Source organism: Pholcus phalangioides, unplaced genomic scaffold (genome assembly GCF_987345545.1).
Source record: "Pholcus phalangioides strain wild (caught in Gottingen) unplaced genomic scaffold, Ppha-v1.0 ptg000004l_1, whole genome shotgun sequence".
NCBI classification, from domain to species: domain Eukaryota; kingdom Metazoa; phylum Arthropoda; class Arachnida; order Araneae; family Pholcidae; genus Pholcus; species Pholcus phalangioides.
The window spans coordinates 18,747,190-18,774,220 of NW_028301597.1; the positions used below are offsets into that span (position 1 = coordinate 18,747,190).

The following is a 27,031-nucleotide window of genomic DNA, read 5'->3' on the forward strand; positions in this document are numbered from 1 at the left end:
TTTAGTGCATATAATCCGGGCTCTAGTAATAATTATTGATCTTATACGAGGACTTTTGCTGCCATCTACCAATAAAAGAAAAATAAAACCAGTACATAAAGTAGTTTATCCCCCCTTTGCATCAGTATTTATTTCCACCACTAGAGTTCGCATTCTTAACCACCCGTTTATTTAGTGAATCGCGATGGAAAGCTTCCGTATTCTCACGTGGTCCGTGTCTTTAAATCACGATATATTTTGTAAACACGTGTTGCGTTTGTTTGTGTACTGCAACACAAATTACAGTCAGTAACTTACCATACCATTTCGGCCTAGTTCAATAAAAAAGCAGTGAAAAAAAGATGGGCAAACCAAAAGCTAAACACCATTCATCGCACAGCTTGAATATAGGTACGTGATTCAATCTCGAAAACTAAAAATACTATTATGTACATATAATACTATTATCATCGCGAAATGTACATATCAATGATATTTAATTTCCACAAGAACTTGCATAGTTCATAACGTCAGCCATTCCGGAGGGTAGAAATTATTTAGAACATACATGCTCAACCTGTGTTCCCCCCCCCCCCGGAGTCGAACTTAATTTTCTAAAAATGAACTAAGCATCACATAGCCAGATCATTTGAATGACCCGCGGCACATTAATAGATTACTTTAGTGACCCGTGGCACATTTATAGATTAGTTTAGTGAACCCTTGCGCATTCCCAGAGTGTTTGTCCCTCGGAAGTCATCCGAGGTCACTGATGGTAACTCCGTTAAGCAAAATTTCCCTTTTTGACTAAATTTTTCCCACACATTCCGAAAATTGTCCTGACATCTATCGGTGGTGCAGTCAAGTATTTTACACTAGAAAAGCATTGTTTTGCATTTATATATATTTTTTTTTCAATAAAAATTCTTTTGTTTGATGAACTCTCAAAATTTCCCACAAACGCCACAAAATTTCCCATGTGGACCAATTTTTCCCACGAGATGGTAACTTCTTCCAGCAAAATTTCCCTTTTCACAAAAATTTTTCCCCACGCATTCCGAAAAATGTGCTGCTATCTAGCGTGGAGAATACGTATTGAAGTAGTTTACAATGGAAAAGTATATTGTACTGCATTAATTTCTTTATTTCAATGTCAGTGTTGTCGGTCCCAGGCGAGGCGTAAAGCTTTGTGTTGTGCAGTCATCGAGGGTACCACGAGGTGGGCCTTCGGCTCCGAAAGCCCATATCGATGATGTTTCGTTGAATGGTTCGCACGCTGACACTTGTTGATGGCACAGCATTGAAATCTGCAGCAATTTGCGGAAGGGTTGCACGTCTGTCACATTTAATGATTCTCGTCAGTCGTCGTTGGTCCCGTTCTTGCATGATCTTTTTCCGGCCGCAGCGATGTTGTAGATTTAATTTTTTACCGGATTCCTGATATTCACAGTACACTCGTGACATGGTCGTATGTGAAAATCTAAATTTCATCGCTACCTCGGAGATGCTATGTCCCATCTCTCGTGCGCCGACTATAACACCATGTTTAAACTCACTTAAATCTCGATAACCTGCCATTGTAGCAGCAGTAACCGATCTAACAACTATGCCAGACTCTTGTTATGTTATATAGGCGTTGCCGACCGCAGCACAGTACTCTGTATAGTAAACTTGCTCACTAGATGAGGGAGCAACTCGTTTTCTTTCCCTTCCTTTTTTTTCGTGTATTGTCATCTTTCCTTTTTGTTGCAATCCAAAGCAAGAGGGAAAAAAGTAGTCACACCCATATTGCACCCGAGAGATAACAAAAACACCAGCAAGTAGCGAGAAAAGTAGCCTACCCTTCAGCCACTATGGTGGTCGAGTGGTCATAGTGACGGACTCGCATCTCAAGAACCCAGGTTCGAACCCCACCATCACCATAATGGTGGTCGGTTGAAATTGGTTTTCTGTGGTTCCCAACTTCGAGACGCGAATGCATGCCGATTTCTTTGCTAAAAAGTCTCGCCACAGAGAGCAACAGGTCTACAACGATACAATTATTCAATCATTACACTTCACACGAAGGTAGAAAACTTGATGGCAGGTGGAGCACTACAAGCAACAAGCATTTCTCAGAAACAAATTTCACGCCAGGTTCACTACACATACAAACACATTCCAACATGTACCAATTCGTTAGAAGTTCCACAGAGGAAAATGGATGAGGTGCATGTCTGGTTCAGTAGTAGTAGCCTACCCTTCATTTTCTCGCACTAGCAGAGTGAGCCGCGAGTTTACTTGCTAATGTTATTACACAGAGCGACTTTAGTAGCAGCGAGTAAAACTGCAAGCAAGTTGCTAGTAAACTCGCCCAATGTAATTCAGCCTTTAGACTCACATTTGAAAAAAATGGGGGAAGACATGACTTTTAAAACTTTTTTAAATTGCATATTAAATTTTGAACTCAATTTTCATGACTAAAAACTGAAAAGATATGATTATCTGATTAGATAATAAGATATGATTAGACAAATTAAAATAATATTTGCTATATTTTTGCAAGCACCAAAATTTGTCTTATTCCAAGTTGGAAACCCAATACTTGCAAACAAGACTATAAAATAACGATCACATAGAACTTATATACAGTTCACTAACAACATTATCCTCAGCTCACCTCAAATATCAGATGTTTCGCCACTAATTTGAATCCATCAGAAAAACTGGTACTTTTCCAAAACACGATTTCTATCTCAACACTACGGCCATCATACAAAAAAATTTTCACGGAAATGGAGTGAGGTGGGGTTATTATGATCCCTCAGAAACTTTGACGAATGAAATAACGGAAGAAAAAAAGAAAACAACCTCAATAAATTTGTCAAATGCATGTAAACAACTAGCTTGAAAGGTGCTGATAACAGGATGCACCGGATGCATTTCTTTCTCAAGGGAGTAGCATGTTGAGCAATGGCGTGGTGGGGGGCCATTTTGATCCCACTGAGGTTAAACCGATAAAGTGGCCCGTACTCTCCAAAAGGTTGAGTGCCCATGTCTCCCAAGAAAAAATTACAGAACATTTCTAACATAATCCCTTTTAGGCAATATGTTGGCAATTTTTTCTTTGGTGATATAAAAGTCAGAAAGAATGACGAGAAATTTCCAACGCGGGAAACACAGCCCTGCTTTCGGATGTCTGTCTCGCCAAAGAAAAAATTGCCAAAAAGTGATAATAATATGGCTGTTAAAATGAAAGAAATGATGCCGAAAAAAAAACTTTCTGGGTTTGGTTTAAAAAAAATTATGATAAATTCCATAAAAATGGACCACACACACCTGAAAGTAAACAATTCCAAAATAGTTTTTTCCACCAAAGAGAACAATATAACATTCTGGGAAAATGGTATGTATGATACAATGCATAAATAAAAGAAAAAGCTTCAAAATGCTAACAATTTAATTGATTCAGATGCTGCACTCTATACAAAAGCCTATTAAAAGCAACCTGTGGGGGGGGGGGGTATGTCACCTGCAGACAGAAGAAGAAAAAAAACGGCAATAGAAGAAATTGGCTGCCATCGCTGACGAGGGAGAAAAGCACCAATAGGCTAGAAAGGAAATTGCCAAAAAAAGAAAAAGTTGCTAAAGAAAAAAAGGATTGTACTTTGATTGAGAAGATTGTTTTTGGTAGTGGTTCCTTACATTTCATGTTCTAGAAACCACATGGAAATGCTAAGGAAGTGTGATTACCCCTTAAACTCTTAGGAGGCATGTTAACCCCCCCCCCCCCTAAATTCCCTGTGTATGGGCTGCTGAGACTCAGTGCCATCTTGATGCATGGGCTCACCCGGCACTGCTTGCGGGTCTCAAGTGCATAAGGACCTTGTGATAATGAAATTCAGAGCTATGATTTTTGAGAGAAAGAATAGAAATTTATAAGCAGGCACTTTCAGCTAATTAAGGGGGCCCCCAGAATATCACTTTACCCGAAGGACCTTGGTGCTGTTAAGGCATCCTTGCTGAGGCTTTGTTATTTTCAGATATGCATATATATATGCATATATATGTTATTTTTCAGATATAGGAGGGGGGTGTGCCTGCTCCTGGAAATGCACAGAGGGCATGCTTTCATCTAGATACACGTAGGAATCGTGTAGTGCTGCTAGAAATGTGCAGCAAGCTTATATTTTCCTGAAAAAGCATAGGAAAATTGCAGCAGGATCCCAACTAGATGCTTGGTCAACTGGGGCAAGTATGAGTGGGAGTTTCATTACCCTTATGGGCGCAAAGACCTCGGGTTGCAATCCTAGTGCAATATGACACATAACGTAAGGAAATTGAAAACAATTATTCTGTACCATTCACCTGTTTTCCTTTTTTTTTTCTTCATCCTTCCTCAACGACACAGTAGTAATCCATATTAGAAATCAAAATAATCCTTCGAGCCAACACACTTGTGATAATCCATATTAGAAATCAAAATAATCCTTCGAGCCAACACACTTGTAATAATCCATCTATTAAATCTAAATAATCCACACACTGTCTATTACCAAATTTAAAAAAAATAATGAAAATGCAAAATTAATATTCACTGGAAAAATAAATTCCACTTGGTTTGAGGTTGTTAGGACTCTGCACAACAGAAGCTATTTAACACTGAGGACAATGGTGGGGAAATCGGTGTTGAAATGTGACAGTGAGCAGAATATGCAGCAACAGCATCCACTACTGTGCGATGGAAGCGAAATGGTGCAAAGTTCAACAATGCAATAGTGCAGAAAACGTTTTGTCCAATCGCAAACATACCTGCATGCAAATATGCAAATGAGACGCATAGGTGGAGATGGACTTGGAAGTCTGGGAGGGGGACACGATGATGATGATGTCAATTCATATATGCATATATACATTAGATTAGCAACTTCACCTTTGACGCTTGGCATTATGCTCCCCCATGCCCCCTGTATCTCTGCCCGTGATGAGACGTAAGAAGGCACATGGTAAAATTGCTGCAGCTATAACCATAGATGATTTTGCTTTTGCTCTGTCATGATCTCTTACCCCCAAATACAAATAATAATAAAAAATGAATAAGAAATGCCGCTGCTTACCTGAATGCAAATGTATTGGAATGTTTGTGAATCAATAAATGATAGCAGGGCGAGCCGTTATTACTGTCAACTTGATGCACCTGAACCACATTTGATTAAAGCAGAAAGAATATATAATTTTTTTTATAAGGCTTCCCCCTATTAATATAATTTCACTAAGCAGGTTTAAAGCCCTAACAGACAAAGAAGACAGTATAATCCAGTTGGAGCAGGAAAGCACAGAGAAAATAAATGTTTCCAAGGTGCCACATTTGGTTACTTTCTGCAGGGTATCTAAGGTCCATACCACCCTAAGCATGCATTTTGGTGCTCCCCTTGTAATGTAAAAAAAGAGAGGTTGAAGGGTTAAATTTCCTTCCCCTCTGTTTCAGCCCCTAGGGCATCAGATCTGCCTGCTTTCTTTCCTCCCCCCCCCCCCATTCAATGTCAACTCCTGTTGTCCCTTGTGAAAAATAGGAAACCTCTAATGCATTCTTTAAAAATGTATTTTATATACAATCCACGTTCTTAATGTGATCACATCGGGACTCTGAATTTCTGATAACGATATCCAAAAAAATATTGTTTGCAAGTTTGGTGACCATACATCCCATTTGGTAAATGGGTATGGGTAAAATGCGACAACGGTTTTTCTTTCCTACATAATTGCTTGAAAAATTTTGGTCCTTTTGTTTTTTTTTATTCTGAAACGGGGACCTTTTTTTGCATGTTTTTTAATCAACCATTGCGTGGTGTTACAATGACACTGTTTAATGTACATCGCAAATTTGTTTTTTTTTAATGTACGATGCAAAGATTCCTTGAGAAAACACCTCGAAAAAAAAAAACCATTGAATCTGGTCAACTGAAGAAAATTAAGAACTTAAGGAAAGGGCAGTTTTTTTTTGTACTTCATGCATATTTGCTTTCACTGTAGGAAGGCCCAAAGCAGGGCAAAAGTAGTTTCATATGTACATGGATCACAAGTAATACTATGTACTGATTATGGAGATCCGTAGTTTGTTAACGGGGGGGGGGGGAGAAGACGGGCTAGAAGGAACACCTTTTTAGCCTCTTATATAGTCTTGCAGCCTAATAATGATAACTTACAGGGGAGAAAATAAAAATTGGTTAAATCTTAGCTTTAGAATGTGCAAAAACTTTTTGCTAGAAAAAAACAAATTTTTTCCCATGTTATATTGGTTTGTTTCATTGACTGTGACTATTTTTTTTTTGTGTGTTTTTTTTTTACAATTTGGTTTTTGTTCGAGAGTTTTGTTTCATGACTATTCCTAGAATTTTGCTTACACAGAGTACCTATACATGATATGTGTGTGCCCTTAAAAATTAAAAGTTTTTGATGAAAACAATATTGCATTTTTTCAGAGCGAGACAAGCCAAAAGACAGGAAAAACATGCGGGATAAAAGTACAATCAAGCGACTTTTGATGTACAAAAATTTCAAACCAAAGAGGTAAGTTTTATTTTTTTTACACAAGGTTTAAAAAAAAACAAGATTTTGAGAAAATCATGTTTTTCTGCATGTTTTAAGCATCTATGCCATTTTTAATATATCTTTTCAATGTTGAACGAATGAACAAAATTTATGTTTTTGGGACAATCATGAACCGGTGATTAAAAAAAAACCTCACCAATCCCATATAGAAGTGTTTTAATGATTTAAAAGGAGTTAGCATTTTAATCTCCCTTATGAATAGGAACACCAGGCTGCAATTAAAAGCATCTGGATTGCACCGATTTGTCTATAAAGTGAGTGTTGCAGACTAATTTTTGTGGTCAAGATTCTTTTTCTTCAACATTTCGCTTTTTAGTCTGGTGGGCTTTAAAAACATCAATCATAATGTGTTTTTAAAAAATAGTGATGTAATAGAGCCTTTAATTATAGATTAATTTGTGTGTGTGTATAATATATATATATATATACAGTTGAATCCCATTTTAACGAATACCATTATAGCAAAAATCTCATTTTAACGAATGCTTTTCTAATCCCCCAGATAAGTTTACATAGGAGCAATGCAGAAACCTGGGATTTCTTTCTAACAAAATTTCGTTTTAACGAAGTGATTTCTCCGGTATCTTGGAGTTCGTTACAACAGGATTCGACTGTATATAAATTTAGTTACCTACTCTTTTGTCTTCCAGGGATAGAAGGGGTAAAGTAGTGTCTCCAGCTCCATTTCAGTCAACTCTTACCTCAGGATCTATGGCCAGGGTTGCACCCAATCAAAAATGGTTTGGTATGTTGCTTTGTGTATTTCTTCATTTTTTGAGTTGGTTGAATTTTGTTGAATAATAATTTTTTTTTTAGTTTTAAGAGTATTGAAGTTTCATTTGTTGATATTCATGGTTAAGGAATTATGGATGAAAACGTTTTTTTTAAATTGGTTTTTCGGTTTCAAAATGATTGAATAACATATATTCACACACATCAACATTGGTTTTGAACATTTTGAAAGAGTTTCTCTGTTTTTTTGAGCATACAGAATATATATCAATCCCTCCCTCCTTCATGCCACAAGCACAAACATGCAATGTGATGGTTTTTTTTTCCAATAAAAAAAAGAATGTAGGGAAACTCTATGGAAGTTATTTTCCTAAAATCTTTTGTAATATGTGATTTCCATAGGGATATGCATTGACGTTTTCTGGCAAAACTTAGATAGCAAAATAAGGTAAACAAACTGATAAAGAAGGGGGGAAATTTGCACATTCATGCAGCAAATGGTGTGTAAGAGATTACAAGGATAAGTTTAAGTCCCTTGAATATCATTATATTGGAGTCTCCCATTGGACTCACCATATTATATTCATGTTAAAATTTTTTTGAATTTCATTGAGACTCGTTAAACTTGTTTTCAAGTGTCAATACATTTTTTTTTTCAATATTTTTTTTTTTAGTTTTTTTTTCTTGAAATTCCTATTTTGATGTTTTTTCTTAAATTTATGTTTATGGAAAGTTTATATGAAAAAGATTCATGTTTTCTTTTTTGAGGAATTGTTTCACATTATGTGCTGTTTATTCCTAGATTGATATGAAACTTTCACAATTTTTTATTATTGTGATTAACACTTTTTCTCATAGAAATCTTTCGTATGCTCACATATTTTAGGAAACACAAAGGTCATTACACAATCTGCCCTTCAGAAGTTCCAGGATGCTCTTGGGAAAGTCATGAAGGATCCTTATCAAGTGGTCATGAAGCAGACAAAACTTCCAATTACTCTTCTGAATGAACGATCAAAAGTAAGATTCTGTACCTCTTTTTTTATAAATTAGAACTAAACAAAATGTTATTTATGCATTCTGAGTATTCATACAATATTTCCATTAATTTATCTTAAATTTTATTGGCATAAGAGAGAATATACACAGGGGTGGGAACCACCAATTGCACCGCACTGCGCCAAAACTAATATCTTGTGCCATCCTGCTCCAATAGCGTATTCTCGTATTTTTCTGTGCCAAATAGCGAGTTTTGCTTCAGTATGTCTGGAATTTCGGAAAGGACGCCAAAAAAATTTGTTCCTACTAGCCACAAAACGATTATTTCCGAGAAGAGCGTGTTTTATTCCACTATACTTAAACTATTGCCTTATTTAAACTATCAACCTCTCATCTGGCTTTCAATCGCCAAACCCTGATGTTGTCCGTGATCGTGGAACTGAAGATGGTTTGCAATATCTTTCAGCGTTAAAGTGCAAATGCGAGTCAGTTTCTGTTTAAAACAAAAAGTCGCCACTGGAAGCAGCAGAAATTACTGTAGTTGATCGTTATTGTGGTAAATCCCGATGTTTCATGAAAAAATTTTCATTCCGGGAGTAAAAAGCGCATGTCCGCTGAATTACGAATGTTTATTTAGAAACTGCAGAATAACGAGCGTTAAATCGTCAATATCACCAAATAATGAGTGCCAGATCGCCAATCTCGCCAAATAATGAGTTCTGAGTCGCCAAACATCGTGTTTATTCTTCCAAAATTCTTTCCCATTTTGCAACAATTTCTTTCCAAGTATAAAAAAATTGAAAACTTATAAAAAAGTTTTAGCTCATTTTTGAAGTGCTGCTGTTCAAGACAGCAAATAGTGCCCTCAGTAAGCAAAAATAATCTTAAATATTTAGACATCCGCTCTTTCAAACACGGTGTCAAAAGCGTGAAATACCAAAAACAAAAAACAAGCTGATGAAAAGATGTTTGATAACAAAAGACAGTGCAGTTGTTTTATTTTGAAAAGGGTTGAGGGTTAATGAAAATATTCTTGTTAATTTCGCTGCTCCAATTTATAAATATCTGCTCAGAATCCCATATTTTGCTACTCCAAAATTGCTCAGAATCCTGAATTTGCTGCTCCAAAGCAGCTCCGACATGGACTTTGTCACTTCCCACCCCGTATACATAATCCTGCTGCACTATGAAAATCTGCAAATAATTAATAAAAATGTGATATAATATCTATACACAAATCTAAAGCATAGTCACTGTGGGGTGGTGTGTTTATTGAGTTTTGCACCAGAGAAGCCCAGGAGCAAACTCTGCAATCGGTATAGCCATGGTTGACCAAAGTTAGTTATCTGTGATTTTCCAACTTGATGTGAATGTGAGCCGATCTTTGTTTCAAAAAAATTCTCACATTGAGTAACAGACCTTGTTATATTTACATTTCATTCCTAAAAATAATCACCAAGTAGAAACTTTTCATCAATATATATCAGTTCTTCCTAATTTATGATTTTATAAAATTTAATTTTTTTTATGCACAATAGCATGCAAGAGTGCACATCTTGGATACCGAAAGTTTTCAAAGTACATTTGGACCTAAGTCTATTAGAAAAAGAGTGAAGATAAAAGCTGAAGATTTAAGTGTGAGTATATCCCATGTATATGAAGTTAGCAGTTCATATGCATGTAGTATATGATATAAGTATTCCCCTTCAATCAAACTGCTTGAATTAGGAATTTTATTAATACACTCTGTATGACTGAAATACAATTTTTTTTCAATAATTTTAATAAGCATATTATGTGGGAATGTGTAAAAAAAACCCTATAAATATATCAAATACAGTATTTGATTTCTTTTTGCGCAGGAATTGATGACTTCTATTGAAGAATCAGAACAAAATTATGATTCTAATAAAGACAAAGATCTTATTGATCCTTCTTCGGAAAAAGAAATGAAAGAAGCTCAAGAAATGATTATGTTGAAAGGACAATCAAAACGATTATGGAATGAACTGTACAAAGTAAGAATCTTATTGTCATTAAATATATTTTCAATTTTTGATGAAGTGATTAAAAAATATTTGTTTGAAATGGGTAAAAATGTTTGATATGATATTAAAAACATTTCTATGAAAAAAATCATATTTGGGGGAAAATTATGAGATTTTTTGTAAAATTTTCCCCAGTTCATATATAAATCCTTTAACTGCCTTGGGCATATATATGTGCTTTACAGAGTCTATGCATTAACTGCCACACACAGGCATATTTATGCATGAGCAATACAGTCGAATCCTGTTTTAACAAATACTGTTATAGTGAAAATCGCATTTTAACTAACACTTTTTTAATCCCCCAAATAAGTTTACATAGGAATAATGCTAGGTAACCTGGAATTCCTTTATAACAAAATTTCATTTCAACGAAGTGATTCGTCCGGTCTCTTGGCGTTCATTATTACAGGATTTGACTGTATGTTATTAGCCCGTGGGCAGAAAAGGGTGGGGCTGGGGAATGGATCATGTAAGATTTTGTTGGCAGTTAAGCGGTTAATATATAACTATTTTCTGTCCAAGAAAAAGAATTAACTCATAGTAGTTAAGCTTATGTTTTGAAATCCATACATTTTTCCAAATCACTGCATGTTTTAAAATTAGGTTTAGGGTATGTGGCACATTAAGTTGTGGTCTACGCTTAACAGAAGCATTGCATCTCCCAAAACAATATTTTAATTTTTGTGTAGTACTTGTTTTCTTCAATTCCACAAACAAATATTTGCTAAATGGTCACTAGATGTTCCGAACACTTGAAATGCAATTGGAATATTCAAAAAATATAAAAGTTAGTTAAAAAAAAAAAGAATTGATAATCCTTTTTTTTTTTCAAAATAGAAACTGATTCACAGCATTACTCTTAGGAAACATAATACAGTATAGTGTTCTAACATTATGGTACCAAAAAAAAAGAGTTTTATAGCTATTCTGAGGAATATATAGTAGTATGCTTTACATCCCTAGTTAAATTTTTATAGTTCAGAGGGAAAAAATATGAGGATTTCAAGCGATAGAAGTGAAACTTGCAAATGAAATTTGAAACAGGTAGTTGATATGATGATGTTGGATTTACATATCATTCTTATTATATATTAACATTCATTATGTACACATGAGTATTGCCTGAGAACGACAAATTAAAGACAGCCGGAACAATATAAATTTTTTTTGGTATTCTGTGTGTGGGGTTCAAACTCACTCTCATCAGCACACTTGTGATTAAGGATGAAGATTTTATCACTATACCATCCCATGTGCTAGCAACAATTTGTTATCAGAGACTTGTGTTGTAGATGTAGTGATGAAAGCATTTCAGTTTTCATGACATTGATTTTTTTTAAGAACCAAATTCACTGCAAAAAAGTGGCTAAAAAAGTTTCACTTCAAAATACAAAACTAAATCATCAAAAACCTGCTTTCAGCTATAAAGCTTTTTAGTGTTCCTGTCATCGTACTCTCATAGTTTTTTCCCACCATTGTACAGAAGATGATTTACTCAGTGCTTAATACAGTATTTTTTCTCATTTTTAAAGGTCATCGATTCCTCTGATGTTGTAATCCAAGTCTTAGATGCTAGAGACCCAATGGGCACGAGATCTAAGCATATAGAGAATTTCTTGAAAAAAGAAAAACCTCACAAGCATTTGATTTTTGTTCTCAACAAATGTGATCTTGTTCCAGTTTGGGTGACGGTATGTGGATGACTGTTTGCAATTCTATAATTTAATTCTTCATACGTTTTTTTATTTATTCATAACTACATAATGTTCACAAACTTGTTTCTTACATATCACAGCAACAATGGGTGACAATTTTATCAGCTGAATATCCAACTATGGCCTTTCATGCTTCCATTAAAAATCCCTTTGGCAAAGGAGCGCTCATCAATTTACTTAGACAGATGGGGAAAGTAAGTATCTCATATATGTATATATGAGATGCTCATATGCATTTAATTTTCCACCCAAAAGTTTATTTCATGTAATATTGTGTACTGATTCAACTTTGTATCCTAACTATAATGTATCAAAATTGAGGTTTGTCACAAAAGTGAAGATTCAAATTAAATATCTTAACATATAATTGTTTGCAGCAGACAAGAAAACCGCACATACTGATGTGTTTTCATGTTGTCTCAGTCTTGCGACAAGTTAAAGAAATTAAACTTATTTTTATTATTGCAAACCTAATATGATTTGCAAAAATTCACAGGGAATAAGCAACCAAATCTCTTTTTGACTGAAAAGCTACTGGATAGTATTTTACTGGATCAAAAAATTAGAAAACGTTACCATTTAAACCTCAAAACGGGATCAATTTTTTTCTTGTGGGAGCTTGCTGGAAGGCAAAGTAATAATTTATACTTCGGACTTCTCGAAATAGCTGTAGGAATTCCCGAGTTCCTTTCTTCTTCTACTAAGCTCAATTTATTGTTCTCATTCGATATTTGATTAAATGTTAACCTAAATTTTATGAAATGGCATGTCTTAGTATAAATTCAATTTTTTTTATTATGTTTTCATTCATTTTACAGTAATTCTTTTGATCCAAATATTTAGCAACACCCAACTGATTTTCTTTCAGCACTCTCTTTGGGAATTACTGATTTCTAATTTGGTTATCTAATAATTACAATATATATATTTTTTGTTTATCCTGTTTTATCTAATTTATTTTTTGTGCCTGTTTCATTGTGTGCTATACATCTTTGTCTTACTTATTTATCTTCAGCTCCATGAAGATTTGAAACAAATTAGTGTTGGGTTCATTGGTTACCCAAATGTAGGAAAAAGTTCTATAATTAATACTCTGAGGTCTAAGAAAGTTTGCAAAGTTGCGCCAATAGCTGGTGAAACCAAGGTAAGACATGATTATCTTTTTTTTACAACTTTTTCCTTTGATCAGATTCATTGAATGAAATAAATGAAATAAAAAGTAATTCAGTGCCATTATATTTTGTTTGTATGGTCACACCATATTAAGATGAACTTCCTTAATACAAATCAAAAAATTATACTGTGGGATGTATTTTGAAGAATTATAGTAGTATCTTCTCTTAATGGGAACATGCAAACCATGAACTTCCAGTTAAGACAATGACAATTGCCCTTTAAATGAAAGAATTCTAATTCTTCTCTAAAAAAACCCTAAAAAAATGTGTTTCCTTAATAATGGGTGACACTACCATTGCTCCTCTTACTTGATTCTATTATTTTTATGTTTAAAAGTTTAGCATGTATTTGTAGATCAATATTAGTATGTAAAAAATACTCATATGCTATGTAAATTTGTGAAATAATCCTTTGTGATTGTAACCCTAAGTTGTGTATTATTTTTTTAAGTAAATGTGGCAAATGCTGTATAATCAGTAATATTTGGTCATCCTAAATATTTGTTCATGATGAGCGTAATTAGAAATGGCAAATCATATTTTTTTTTAATGAGAAGCTATTGATATTCTCCTACCTTTGTCTCTTCCTTTTAAAAATAATTCTATTCTTTTGTAGACATTTTGGTTCTGTGTCATTGAAAATTTATTATATGCCTTTTAGATTGTAGATTAATGTTAAATGTTTTGTTAATTTTTTTTATTGAATCTATTTTATGTTGAACTTGTAGGTATGGCAGTATATAACATTGTTGCGAAGAATATTTCTCATCGATTGTCCTGGTGTTGTGTATCCTTCAGGTGACACAGACACAGAAATTGTGCTGAAGGGTGTGGTATGTGAAAAAATTCTGTTTGGATATTTTTCTTTCCTGATAGCAATTCAATGTTTGAATAAGTTTATTGATACACTAGGTCAGTCAGATTTGTTAATTGTTAGTAAAATGTAGTCAAAATTATTAAATAATGCTATGGTGCTATGAAGTGTATGCGATGTCAGCAAATAATTTCAGATTCACTAAATTGTTTCCCTTGATAATAATTTCAATTATTATGTTGTATGTAATGTAACTTTTTTGTTTTCCAATCTTCCTTATTTTAATACAAAAGCAAGTCTTATATACATGAAAATATCTGAAATAATATGATATTTAGTGGAATTACTGCAATTTCATGCAAATTAATGATATGGTGGTTATATGTCGAGAATGTCTAAATATTTTAGAGTAGATTACAGACTGTATTACAGACATTACAGCTGTGTATTATCTATAGCTTTTCTTCTATGAGAGAATGGAATAAAAAGAAATATTTAAAAAACTAATCTTCCTAAACATTAAACACATCGTATATGGCATATGTACAGTAGTGCTCAAAAGTCTTTTAACAACAATAAATTATCTAATTTTTTGATTAAATCTGTCCGATGAAACAAACACTGAACCTCGTTACAAATTATGATTAAAAAACTGCTTATATCCACTTTGTAAAATCAGAAAAAAATTTAACCACTTTTATGGTAAATCGAAAGTCTTTTGACACAAACAAACAAGAAACCCCCAAACAACTAATAGTCAAATCTGGTCATGTCATGGGTATTATAATAAGGTATAATATATCAACTTTTCATTGAAAAATCTTTGGATTGTAAAACTACAGTGCATGTCTTTGGTATGAACACAATGTGCTTGTCCCATGGTCAGTAAATATTTTTCCTATTCTTTTCCACACAATTGATAAACTACCATATTCAGGTCATTTCTGGCTCTAACTCGTCTATTGAACTGAATCCATAAATGCTTGGTGGTATTGAAATTATGGCTGTGACTTCACCACTGATAAAACTCTTATTTTGTTGCTTTTTAAGTAATGTCTAACAACTTTTGAGCAATATTTACAATTATTGTCTTGCTGAAATATCAGTAGTAGCAGCATAGTTCATGTTGTTAAAGATGGCACGTGGTTATGAAATATATTATGAAATATACACAACAGAACCTGTTTCTTTTCTTTTTTTCAGAAGGTTAAAGAGAACCAACACCTTTAGCCAAAAAGCATCCCCGCTTTTGCTTTCAACACTAAGAACCGGCAACACCTTAATAATTTCCTTATAACTGTGTATAAGAACCTGTAATACCTTGTATAGGTGTTATATATTACCTATTTGCATACTTGATTTTTTCTCTTGTAAATAGAAAGATTGGTATTATTTCCCCCAAATATAATTAATTTTTTTTTTTTCGTTTAGAAGACAAATGAACAAGCCCATGATGTTTAGTCAACATTTCACAGGGGATATACTACTTCACCAGACACCAACTCTGACCATATCTGATCTTACTACCGTGCCACTCGGGCATCACTGACATTCACTTGTGTTTACAAAAAAAAAACTTTTTACAGTTTCCCGAGATTATTAAACATGATTCTAAAAATTACGAACTGTCTTGAAATACCAAACTTACTTGCCACTTGAGCTTGACTTCACCCCCTTACTCAAAGCCTTAATTAACTCTTTCCCAGAAAATTCCACAGAATATTTTTTATCTTTTAGAGTTCATTATGTGTACTGCATAATCCTACTATATTCATATTAAATAAAAATTAATTACTTCCGTATTTGATTAAACTACATTTGTAAAAACACTTTTGATCCATCAAAAAATGAAAATAAGACAAGCCCCAAACAAACAAATTTCAACTGCAGGTGTTGATAAATAGCTTCCTTTTGCTTTACATATGTCAAAGTCAGGGCAATGCATGCAACTGGCACTACAAACACTATTGCATTTGTCAAAAGACTTTTGAGCCCTTCTGTAGATGCAAGTAGAAGGATTAATATTTTTTTTAAAAATTGACCTTCACTCCCCTTCCATTCCATAGTATTTCATTGGTGGTGATACAGATGACTATCAGGAATTTGATTATAGGCAGGAAATTACAGTACATTACCTGCATGCGCTAAAACTGAATCAATGTGATAGAGGAAGAAAATAATAATTTAAGTAAATAAAATATTTGTCATTTTTACAAATAATGTGAAACTTTATTTAGGGATTCTCCAAAACACTTGGATGTATTATTTATCTGGTCATCATCAAATTTGATTCAAAATGTGAGGCATTTTTTCCAAATTGAATTACAAAACCAATCTGATGTGATTTACACGGTTTTTTTTCCCATCAGGTGAGAGTGGAGAATATACAAAATCCCGAAGATCATGTCCCAGAAGTTTTAAACAGAGTGAATGCTGAATATCTGAAAAGAACGTATCTGATTAATGGTTGGTCTGATGCTACAGATTTTCTGGAACGATTAGCTCGCCGCAGTGGGAAACTTTTGAAGGTAAGAATACATATACAAATAAAAATACAAGCCTCCACAAAATGATACTCCACAATACCTACAATACTCCACAAAATGCCCAATGAGGTGGCCGAGAAAAAGATGCTCATAACAAAATATGAATGCCATATATTTCTAAAATACGGCAACCCCCCAATTAAAAATTCAATAAAAAAACTAAAGCCTATATATACACGATAAAATGTAATACAATGGCCTTAAAAATATTTATGACTGTCTTATTCTAAATAGCTTCTAGATAGCTTCTCGATTTACCCCAACATGGTTAAACGTGTCAATTGTGTTAGAATTTACTACCCCTGGGTGTAAGCTATTCCATTTATTAACAACCCTATTAGAGGAAAATTCCCTGCTACCACAACTTAGAATTGTCCGTTACCAATCGATACTGGTGTCCCCTAGTTAAAGCAGTTGATTGATGGCGTATTAATAATTCATGGCCCATCCTAACAATCTCATTGAAAATTTTGAACACTTTGATCATACCCCTGACACCTGCATTCTTCCAATGTAAACATTCAAAAACTTACATCTCTCTTCATAACTCAAGCCAGTGAGTTATGAAGTTGTACTTTTTTGACCACTGTGTGTGTGTACTGAAGAATGTTCAGAAGATCCAAAGCTTTATCAAAAGAAGCTCAGTTTTTATTAAATGATCATGCGCAAATATATATATAGGAAGTTTAAAATCTGAAATTCTCAATACCCTGTGACTTACTAAAATATAGGTAGTAATTCAAAAAATTGTATTTTCGAGAGTAGCTGTTAATGTTAATATCTAAAATTTGTTTTTGATATATTCAATATATTCTTTTGGTAGTTTTTAGAATGACTTCCAAGAGAGAAGATAGGCTTTTGTGGCTTGAGTTAACAGAACTATGGAAACTTTCCGGGTTATTATGCTTGAATTGAGGCACAGCATTACAATCCGGAAAGTAGAAGGAAGGAAACAATTGAAATTGCATATACTTCAAATAATTACCATTTTTTCCTTAACCTAAATTGTGTTTCTTTCAGGGTGGTAATCCTGATGTCAATACAGTTGCAAAAATGGTGTTAAATGATTTCCAAAGGGGTCGATTACCTTACTTTGTTAAACCACCTATAATACATGTAAGTACAATTAGTATTCATAGTAAGTACACATTCATAATATTAATTTGTGCCTTCTGGGTTTTGATCAAATGAAATTTTGTGTTATTAAAAATCTGTTTCCTGTGTTTTATGTGCATTATGTGGGGATTTTACCGAAGTGATATTTGAAAGTGATATTTGTATTTGAAATAATCAGCCACATGGCGTAAACTAACAAGTCGAAAAACGTGGGTGAAGGGAGACGGATAACTGTTGCCATTCAAGACATTTTTCTAAAAGCCGCTGTGGTGGTCGAGTGGTTATAGTGCCGGACTCGTGATGCGAGGATCCGGGTTCGAACCCCACAGTGGTGGTCGGCTGAAGTTGGTTTTCTGTGGTTCCCAACTTCAAGGCGCAAATACGAGCCGATCTCCCCGTTAAAAAGTCTCGCCACAGAGAGCAACAGTCCTACAACGGTAACTCATTCAACCATAACACTTCACTCATAGTTAGTAAAACTGGGGGCAGATGACAGCACTACACATAACAAACATTACACAGAAACAAAACTTTACGTCAGGTTGCACTACACGTACACGCACATTCACGCATGTACCGATTCGTTGGGGGGTTCCGCGGGGGGCGGGGTGAATGTGTGGTGTAGCAGTAGTAGGTAGGGGCTCGGGGATCCATGATGTTCTTAAGTCAGCCACCTCGTTGGGCAATTTGCCTGTTGTGGCGTTGTATTTGTATTTGTATTTGTATTTGAAATACTTCTTGAGTGTTATATTGAATTAGTTTGGCATTTAAATTTTTTCTTTTTAAATTAGAATGAAATGCTATGATTTTTTTCATAGTTTGGCATCTTGTGATTGCAGCCTGACAGCCATAAAAAGTGTTTTCTTTTAGAGAGAGAATTAAAATTTTATGATTGGATTTTTAGAAAAATTCTGTAAATCTGACAGGAAGAGTTAAACCACATGTATTAAATGGCTTCTAGCCAGATGAGCGGTGTGTGTGTCAAAGTCTGAAAAATTATACTAGATTTATTATTTTGTTTTTTACTATAGAAAAACATTGATGAAACAAAAGACTCTGAAGTTGAGAAAGATGCTGAAGTTGACAAAGATGCTGAAGTTGAGAAAGACGCTAGTAAGAGTTGTGTTGTTAATGATGGTGAGTGCTTCAAACAAGATTTGAATGAACTGAAAGTCAGTGAAGAGCATGACAAAGTCAAAGATGTTGAAACACCAACACCTAGTGGTTCTGGTTCAAATGAAGCTGGTGATGAAGATGAAATTCCTGAAGATTCTAGCATTTTGAATGAAGAACAGGTAAAAATGAAACAAAGTGGTGTTATTAGTGAGTTAGAAGGCTTATTTTATATCAGTGAATATGATAGATGGATAACTATTGACAATTAAAATCTTTTAAATGCTAAATATATTTTATAACTTTTTCTGATTTTTAATGAGTAATTTTGGTGAAATTTTATATGCATGAATTTTATAATGCAGTGAAGAATCCTTGTATTCTGTAAATTTCAGATAAGATGGCTTCAAATAATGGATGATATAGTTGCAACACAAAAAATAAATAAATAAATAAATAAAAATAAATGGATAAATAGCAATGATATGTGAAACATTAATGTTGATGCACAATTCATTAGCAGTATTATTATTATTGGTTATGCATCTAGAAAATTTAAATTTATTTGTAAAACTACAAAAAGTAATAAAATATGTATCGAGAAATGTATATAGATGTCATAAAGCTTTGTAAGTTCTTTAATTCTCAATATTCACTGATTTTCTAGTAAGTCTTTATTAATAAATTTTGTTTGGTAGAGTTGAAAATAGAACTTAAGCATTTGTGTTATTTCCCCCTTTCATAATTCAAACAGGAGTCTGTGGCATCAAATGCAGATAAGAAAACTTCTGATAAGTTTAAAGATACTGACAGTAAACTGAAACGACCAATGAAGCTTACATCAAAAGAGGTATGCCGTCTATTCAATTCTTTGCTGTTCAGATACTCTTGCTGATTTAAATTATTATTGTTATATATTTATCAAACATTTATAAACATATTTACAATTGTACAAAATGTGTATGACATGAAGGGGAGAAAAAACTAATTAGGCGATTGCGAGAGAGAGAGAGAGAAAAATTCAATATGATTTGTGCATCAGGCATGTTTAACCTAATGGGCTTTGTTGGCTGCACTGAAGAAAAAGAAACAATCAAATTCAACTGGATTGGGAAGAAAAAAGTTGTTTTGGGCCACATTCAAAATATGAACAGATACAATACAAGAACTGAGGAAAAACACTTTGAAAAAAAAATTACCATTTTAACACTAGAACGACATAAGTGGCCATTTTGACTCAAAGCAACTTTCACATATGATTACACCAAAACTGTTTATCTCAGGTTGTTGGAATTTCATGACTTTCCTCATCTTGTTAAGGCTCTTAAATTCCTAAAATACAAATGTTCTAGGTTTTTGTTTAGTTGTGAAATGAAGTTCTACCTAAAACAGGTGGCAGTCATTTTGACTAGCAGTATTTGACTGCCATATATATGGCAGTTATATTAAATATCTATATGGCAGTCAAAATGACTGCATGTCGATATATATATATATATTTAATTAATATGATTGCAAAACATGCTGAAATAAACAGTTTTCTTATCTAAACATTAATATTGATGGAACAGATGTCTCTCATGGTGTTTGCTTTTCTCCAGTACCCATTTTGTACCATTCAAAGGTACACTTTGAAAAAGCTTGTAGTCCTACGTTATTCAATTCACTTAGCGTTTTTATGAATTTTTGCACTTTTAGTGCATTGCATGCAATGATACACTGTTGCACAATGAGAAGAATCTTAATTGTCAATGTTTGTTGGAGAAATTACGCACAAATTTGATGGTTGTTGCAGTCTAATGATATTTCACCCACATGTTTTTCCTCTGCTTCCTCGCACAACCATGGATTTCTTTTGAAGTTTGGAAGATTTCATTGGGATTCCTTTGTTTCTTCTTGATTATAGTCAAAAGCAAGTCTTGATCATAATTTTTCCCAAGTGTTCTTTAGCAAGGTTTCCATCCTTTTTTACCATGCTTCTGCAGGCCAGAAAATGGCATATTTCACAGATTTTTATTTTTTGGAGAATGGAAAAGGACTCATTCTTATCTTCAATGAGATATTGAAGCAACATTTTTTTTTTTACACCTGTTTGATGGATTGTAACTCCCTTTGATTCATTGGCTGAAGCAAAGATGTAACATATTGAAGCTAAAAAATCACTTTAATTTCCTCACAATTGTTTTGGTCATTGTTAAACAAATTATTAGTCTGTGACTTGTATCCCACCCATGGGGATACTCACTATTGTTACAGTTTAAAAAAAACAAATCCCGGTGATCTGAACTAATCTGAGCAGGTCGTGGCCCCAATCAGTTCAGATTAGCAAGGCTCTAGTGTTCATATCATACTTTCAACTTAGTAAAAATCAATTCTTCAGTTGGTAAGCAGAGAAAATCTTGGTTTTAAGTACCATGCAACGACAAAATTGAAATAGTACACAAAGGAAATTTCCGCCAGAAATAATGACATACAACTATATGCAATGACATTTTATTACTCTACTAATGTTAATTTAAGTTACTTAACTACTCTACTAACAATGAGTGTCATTGATGTTTTCGACAAAATAAATTCATTCAGTGCACAATGCGATTGGCATTGAAAGCTATATCCAGAAGACTTTCACAATCAAATCTATGGAACATACCCTACGTTATAAAAGGGATCATAATCTGTAATACGCATTAAAGTGTTCCATTCTAACTCCTCACAATTTCTGAAGGGAAAAGGAGAGGATTTCAACTTAAAAAAAAAGGGAAAAAATCCTGCTAAGTACAATTAGAAAAATATGCAAGATTTAACATTTTGAAACCTGCTATGTTAAGGAAGAAATTAGAGTTTTCCCATTCCCATATGTTCCGGTCAACCAAACAGCACATATGGTCATCATACAAATACAAATACAACGCCACAACAGGCAAAATGCCCAACAAGGTAGCTGATAAAAAGATGCCCATAAAAATATGGTTGTCATATGTTAAAAAAATACAGTAACCCAATTAAAAATGCAATTAACACAAATTATAAACATTAAAATCATATTTACAACCAGGGTTTTTTGGATACTGTTATCAATCAGTTATTGTTATCAGATACCTCTGAGTCCCAATGTGATCATATTAAGTGGCATGCACTGTAGTGGTGGGATATTGCAACCCAAGTGTTATCACCCCTCATCTTGTTTTATTTTTTTTCCCTATTTTATATTTACATTTTCTTTACCAACTTGCATGGAAAGGGTCAGAAGGCGTCATCCTTAAAAAGCTTCGAAAAAATTACCACTAATTGTACTCATTTAAGTATGCGCAAAAATATAAAAATGTCTGAATTATTATGGGTATCTGAAAAAAAAAAAAGAAGTAAATACTAATATTTTGAACACAGTACAGGTCAAGAATGAAACCAAAAATCACAAAATTCCACAACCCTAGAGTCTTAGAGTGACGTCATTCAAGCAAATGATTAGGTACAGCACAGATGGAGAAAGAAAAAGAGAAATACAGTGGAACCTCATTTATACGCCGATCGGTATACGGTTATATGGCTTTCACATTTATATGACGTTTAGCTTTCATCACAATATGTTCCTATACATTTTAATGTTAGAATAATAATTTACTCGCCTCAAAACCTCAATTGATGTTTTCACTTTGTCTCATACACTGAATCTTTTGAAAAACACGTCCATCGAATGTGCACAAATTTTTGTATGCAGTGAAAATGCGTTGCTGCAACAGTTCTTCTGGCATATTGTTACCACAATAGCCATAAATTTTAGGATGATTGCAGACACATACGAAAATAGCCAGTTAGCTAGCTGATGGTCATTTAGAGTGGACTCTTAAGTGATTTATTTATTGCTTGTTTCTGATAATACACAGACGTGGTGAGTACCAAAGAAACGGGTTTCAGTTGTTTTGACAGCCATATGCCCTTTCAGAATTTTTCTTCTCCCAATGTTTTCAGTTCTATTCTCAAAGGGTAAGAAAGCCCACACATTGCATTTGAAGGGTATAGGTTTGCAGATAAGAGACACATACAGTACACATATACAACAAGTTCTCTCTGATTGTTTCCTGTAGAATTTTCTTTCATTGTGGTGCTTTGCTTACTGGCTGTGTCAAATCCGGCATTCATAATGTCAACAAAACAAAAAGTGCTTTCTCTAAAAAAATATAAAAAATGGAAATTTGGAAAATAAGAATTCAACAAGAATTTTAAATTCATGATGAAAGTCAATCTTGCAAAACAGTTTAATACCCTGTGGCAACTTTGTAAACGATTATAAAACAGAGAAACAAAATCAAATACCAAGCTTCTGGTTGCATATCATCTACTGCCAAAAAAATGAGAGTCCAAGATAGGAAATTTTTCCAAATCAAGAAGATTTAGTTGCAGTTTTTTACCCAATGTCGTACCGCAAAGGTAATGTTCCACTAAAGTTTATTTCTTTTAGTGATTTGAAATGTGTGATTTAATTATTTTTCCCTCGTGTGTTATTGAAATTTTTTTTTTCATAAGAGTTGGAAAATCAATGAAACACATTGAATTTTATAATATTTTGTAAGCGTGTGTGTGTGTGTGTGTGCAGGGCGAGGGAGGGGAGTCATTTTCTTTAAAAAATCTCAGTTTAAAAGACTTACACATTAATAGGATGTTGTTTTGGCATGGCCTCTTAAACGTCATATAAATGAGGTTCCACTGTTACTAGAGAGAGTTTCTACATGGGGGAAAAAAGTTCTTCATATATATCGCTAAGAAGTTTGAGAGGCAATAAGTACCCAACTGTTGTAATTTTTAGTAATTTTTTTTTTTATGTGTTTCTGGGTGAGATGAATGTGCTTTAATTTCTCCATAATTTTTTGAGGATGATGCCTTCCGAGCCTTTGCTTGTTTGACAAAGAGAAGGGAAGGAAAAAGATCAAACACCATTTTTCCTTCCTTGTTTCGAAAGTGTAACAAAGGATTCCAACTCTGCAACTTTCAGCAGCTGAAAAATGAGTTTTATATACATTCTAATCAGACTAGGGTGTACTGAGATCTCAGTCCCCCCCCCACCCCACTTGCAATGTGTTGTTGTGTGTTTCGGGCCACAGATTGGACACCTAAGCTGTAAATTGTGGAATGTGTATACATGATTTTTTTTTTTAAACACTGCAGATTTAACACACTAACAAAATAACTTATTTGACTCAAGCATTCATAATCTTTCTGGTCTGTAGGCCAGATGTGCAAGGTGGGTACTGCTTGTGTTCACGAAATGTACTCATCTTACTTTGTGAAATAATACTTTTTTAGAAATACTATTCCTGGGTCAGATGGAAACCTTCCGTGAGCAATCCATGTGCATCCACGATTTGAATAGATCACTATTTCAAAATTTTTCAAAAAAAAAATTTGAAAAAATTTGATGAGGTCAATCAGTGCTTTACATAAATATCATATTTTTGTATACATGAACCACTATTATGAAATTTTCCTATTTTCTGATTATTTCATTTAAAAAAGTTTTCTTCCCTGCTTTACAGAAACGAAGATTGGAAAGGATGAAGAAATTAAAGAAAGTAGGAATTCATTTTTACAGTATGGTAAATGTAAAAAACCGATCTTGGAGAAGACAAAACAAATAAATAATTGCGTTTTAAGTAGAAGCCTTCTGTTTTTTTGCCACCTGTATAAGTTTTTTGTGTTCAAAAACATGTATATCAACAGCAAAGTATGAAGTCTGATATTCTATAGAATTCAGGCGAAGTGTAAAATACTGGTTTCTAGAATTAATTACGGGAATAATTTAATATATAATAGATGAATCCATTATACAAACATCATTTTGGGTATTTATGTTAATGTATGTTTATATGGTATGTATATCACATGCTCACATTCTATACTTTGCCTGCAATCCATCGAATAACAGATTTGATACTTTGTGAGTAATATGCAGGGTGCATAGATAACGACGCATGGCATTTTACTGATGACCCACTTATCCTAGAAACATACTTCCAGTTAGAAAAAGTATCCAAATAACGTGTAGAACTCAGATATGTCATTCATGTTGCAAGAGGTTGTATAGATATTAATATATGAAAATCAACTTTTTATACAGACATCTTATGGTCAAGAATCCAGTTACAAAATTGTTGCCCCGTCTCTCTTGATGCCAAAAAAACAAAACAAAAAAAAAAACAGGTTTCTTAGTTGTAATATTCACTGAGATTCAAAAAAATGGTGGAAAGTCATTTTTGCCAGACTTTCCACCATTTTTGTGAATTTGACTACCTCAGCGGATATTGAAACATGAAACTTTTTGTTTGCCTTAAAAGAGACAGGACAACTTTCTAATTGGATTTTGAGCACACGGCATCCATATAAAAGTTAATTTTTTATTTTAATAACTGTACAACCCCTTGTAACATTAATGACATATCTGAGTACTACATGTTATTTGGATAATTTTTCTAACTGGAAATATGCCTCTAGGATCAACGGTTTGCTAGTAAAATGTCGTGCTCTGTTACCTATGCACCCTGCATATTTCAGGAATTAAAAAAGCAAAAAATATAAGCTCCAACTCCCCCACAAATATCACAGAACTTTTTACTTCAAGGTATTTATTATACAGCTGTGGTTCTTAACCTTTAATGGGCTACTCCATACCTCCCATCCCCCCCACTGAAGTGAATTCAATTTACCAGCAGACCTTCAACATGATCCTTACATAACATCAAAAATTCAGACATTTGTCATTTTCTCTTGAAAATATGAAAAAAATATGGCAGCACCAGTATAACATGAAACAAGCATAACTCTGATAACATAAAAATAAGTTAAGAGACATGCATACACACATGCACAATGTTTCTGCATATACCAATTCATTAGAAATTTGCCAGAGGGATGTTTATGAGGTGCACGTACGATAAATATATTTCCCTTTGAATGGTCATGGAATATTTTCTGGCTCCACCCGGGGCCGTCTTAAGAGCATTGTGGCCCCCCCCCCCCTGGTCAAGTGATTTTTTTGAGGCCCCATCTGGCAAATTCTGAAAAATTTCAACCAGATCTAATTTTTGTAAGGCCTTTTTTCTATTGAGGCCCCCAGGCACCGTGCCCGGGTAGGCCCATGCATTAAGATGACACTGGCTCCACCCCTGCTTTTTTGCACATCACATCAAGAACACTGCTATGCTGTGATTGTAATTACTATGGGTAATTATAGATTTCTCTATCAATTAGAAAAAGGGTATGCAGTCCATATGCTGACATGTTATCATGGAAAAATTATTCACTGGGAATAAAGCATGAATTATTCTTCTCATTGACTAGGTAATGATATGGACTGAAGTGAGGAATGATTGTTGTGAAGTCAAACTCCCTGTTAACTGTCATCCCCTCTTTTACAGCCAAATAATTTCCCTTGTATAATAAAAGTATGCATTTCCCTGCTTAGATTGTCCCTGCTATGCAGCCCTGATTAATGGTCACTATTCTTTTAGACATTTTTCGTTCAGCCAGTGTGTGTGAGAGAGAGAGATTGATTGGATTTTGGTTTTTATGGTGTAAGGGCCAATTAGGTCACACTGTACTGTATGTAGATATCCGATGATTAATTTCCATCTACTATTAGATCACACATGTACCCCCCCTCCCCTACTAAATATTTCTCTGAGACACTTCAAAGAGCCTCTATTGGCACATGTCAGTATGCTATGTATGTGTTATGTGTGACAGAGTTTTTTTTTTTCTTCTGTGGAATGCTGGTTAAGTGCTTCCATCTGTCTGCCTAATTCGGAAGCAAACAATTTGGCAGGCTATTGTTTCTGTTGCATTATGCATGGCCACACATCTGAAGCAGGGCCTCAGTTACACTTTCTATGGCTAACTTACAGTGTAAAAAAACAAAAAATTGATGAGAATTGTCCCAACCACAGGGCTAGAGCCCTGTCAGCCCCGCTTTGTGGGGGGGGGGGGGGCCCATGGTATTATGTATGAATTTTAAATGTTTTAAGACTGATTGTGTGTGCTCTCTGTGGAGAGACTTCTAAAATTCAGTGAAAAAAATAAATATTGCATTAGAACTTTAAGCAATAAACATGGGATATTTTTACATTTAAGAGAGAGACCTTAAACTATTTTTTTACCAGTCGCAGCCTTTTTCCCTCTTACACGGAGTTCATTCCTTTCAAAACGTTTG

At 34.0% G+C, this 27,031-nt stretch overlaps 1 protein-coding gene across 1 annotated transcript; it reads left to right on the forward strand.

Annotated features, from left to right (window-relative positions):
* Nucleotides 1-205: 205 nt before the first annotated feature.
* Nucleotides 206-24,479, forward strand: Ns2 (nucleostemin 2). The gene is made up of 15 exons (XM_089231060.1): nucleotides 206-390; nucleotides 6,441-6,528; nucleotides 7,221-7,315; nucleotides 8,189-8,322; nucleotides 9,840-9,938; nucleotides 10,164-10,319; nucleotides 11,885-12,043; nucleotides 12,148-12,261; nucleotides 13,083-13,211; nucleotides 13,971-14,075; nucleotides 16,426-16,584; nucleotides 17,623-17,718; nucleotides 18,750-19,013; nucleotides 19,586-19,681; nucleotides 24,363-24,479. Exons 1-15 carry the CDS (start codon nucleotides 342-344, stop codon nucleotides 24,462-24,464), a joined length of 1,845 nt encoding a protein of 614 aa, XP_089087186.1. The 5' UTR covers nucleotides 206-341; the 3' UTR covers nucleotides 24,465-24,479.
* Nucleotides 24,480-27,031: the final 2,552 nt, after the last annotated feature.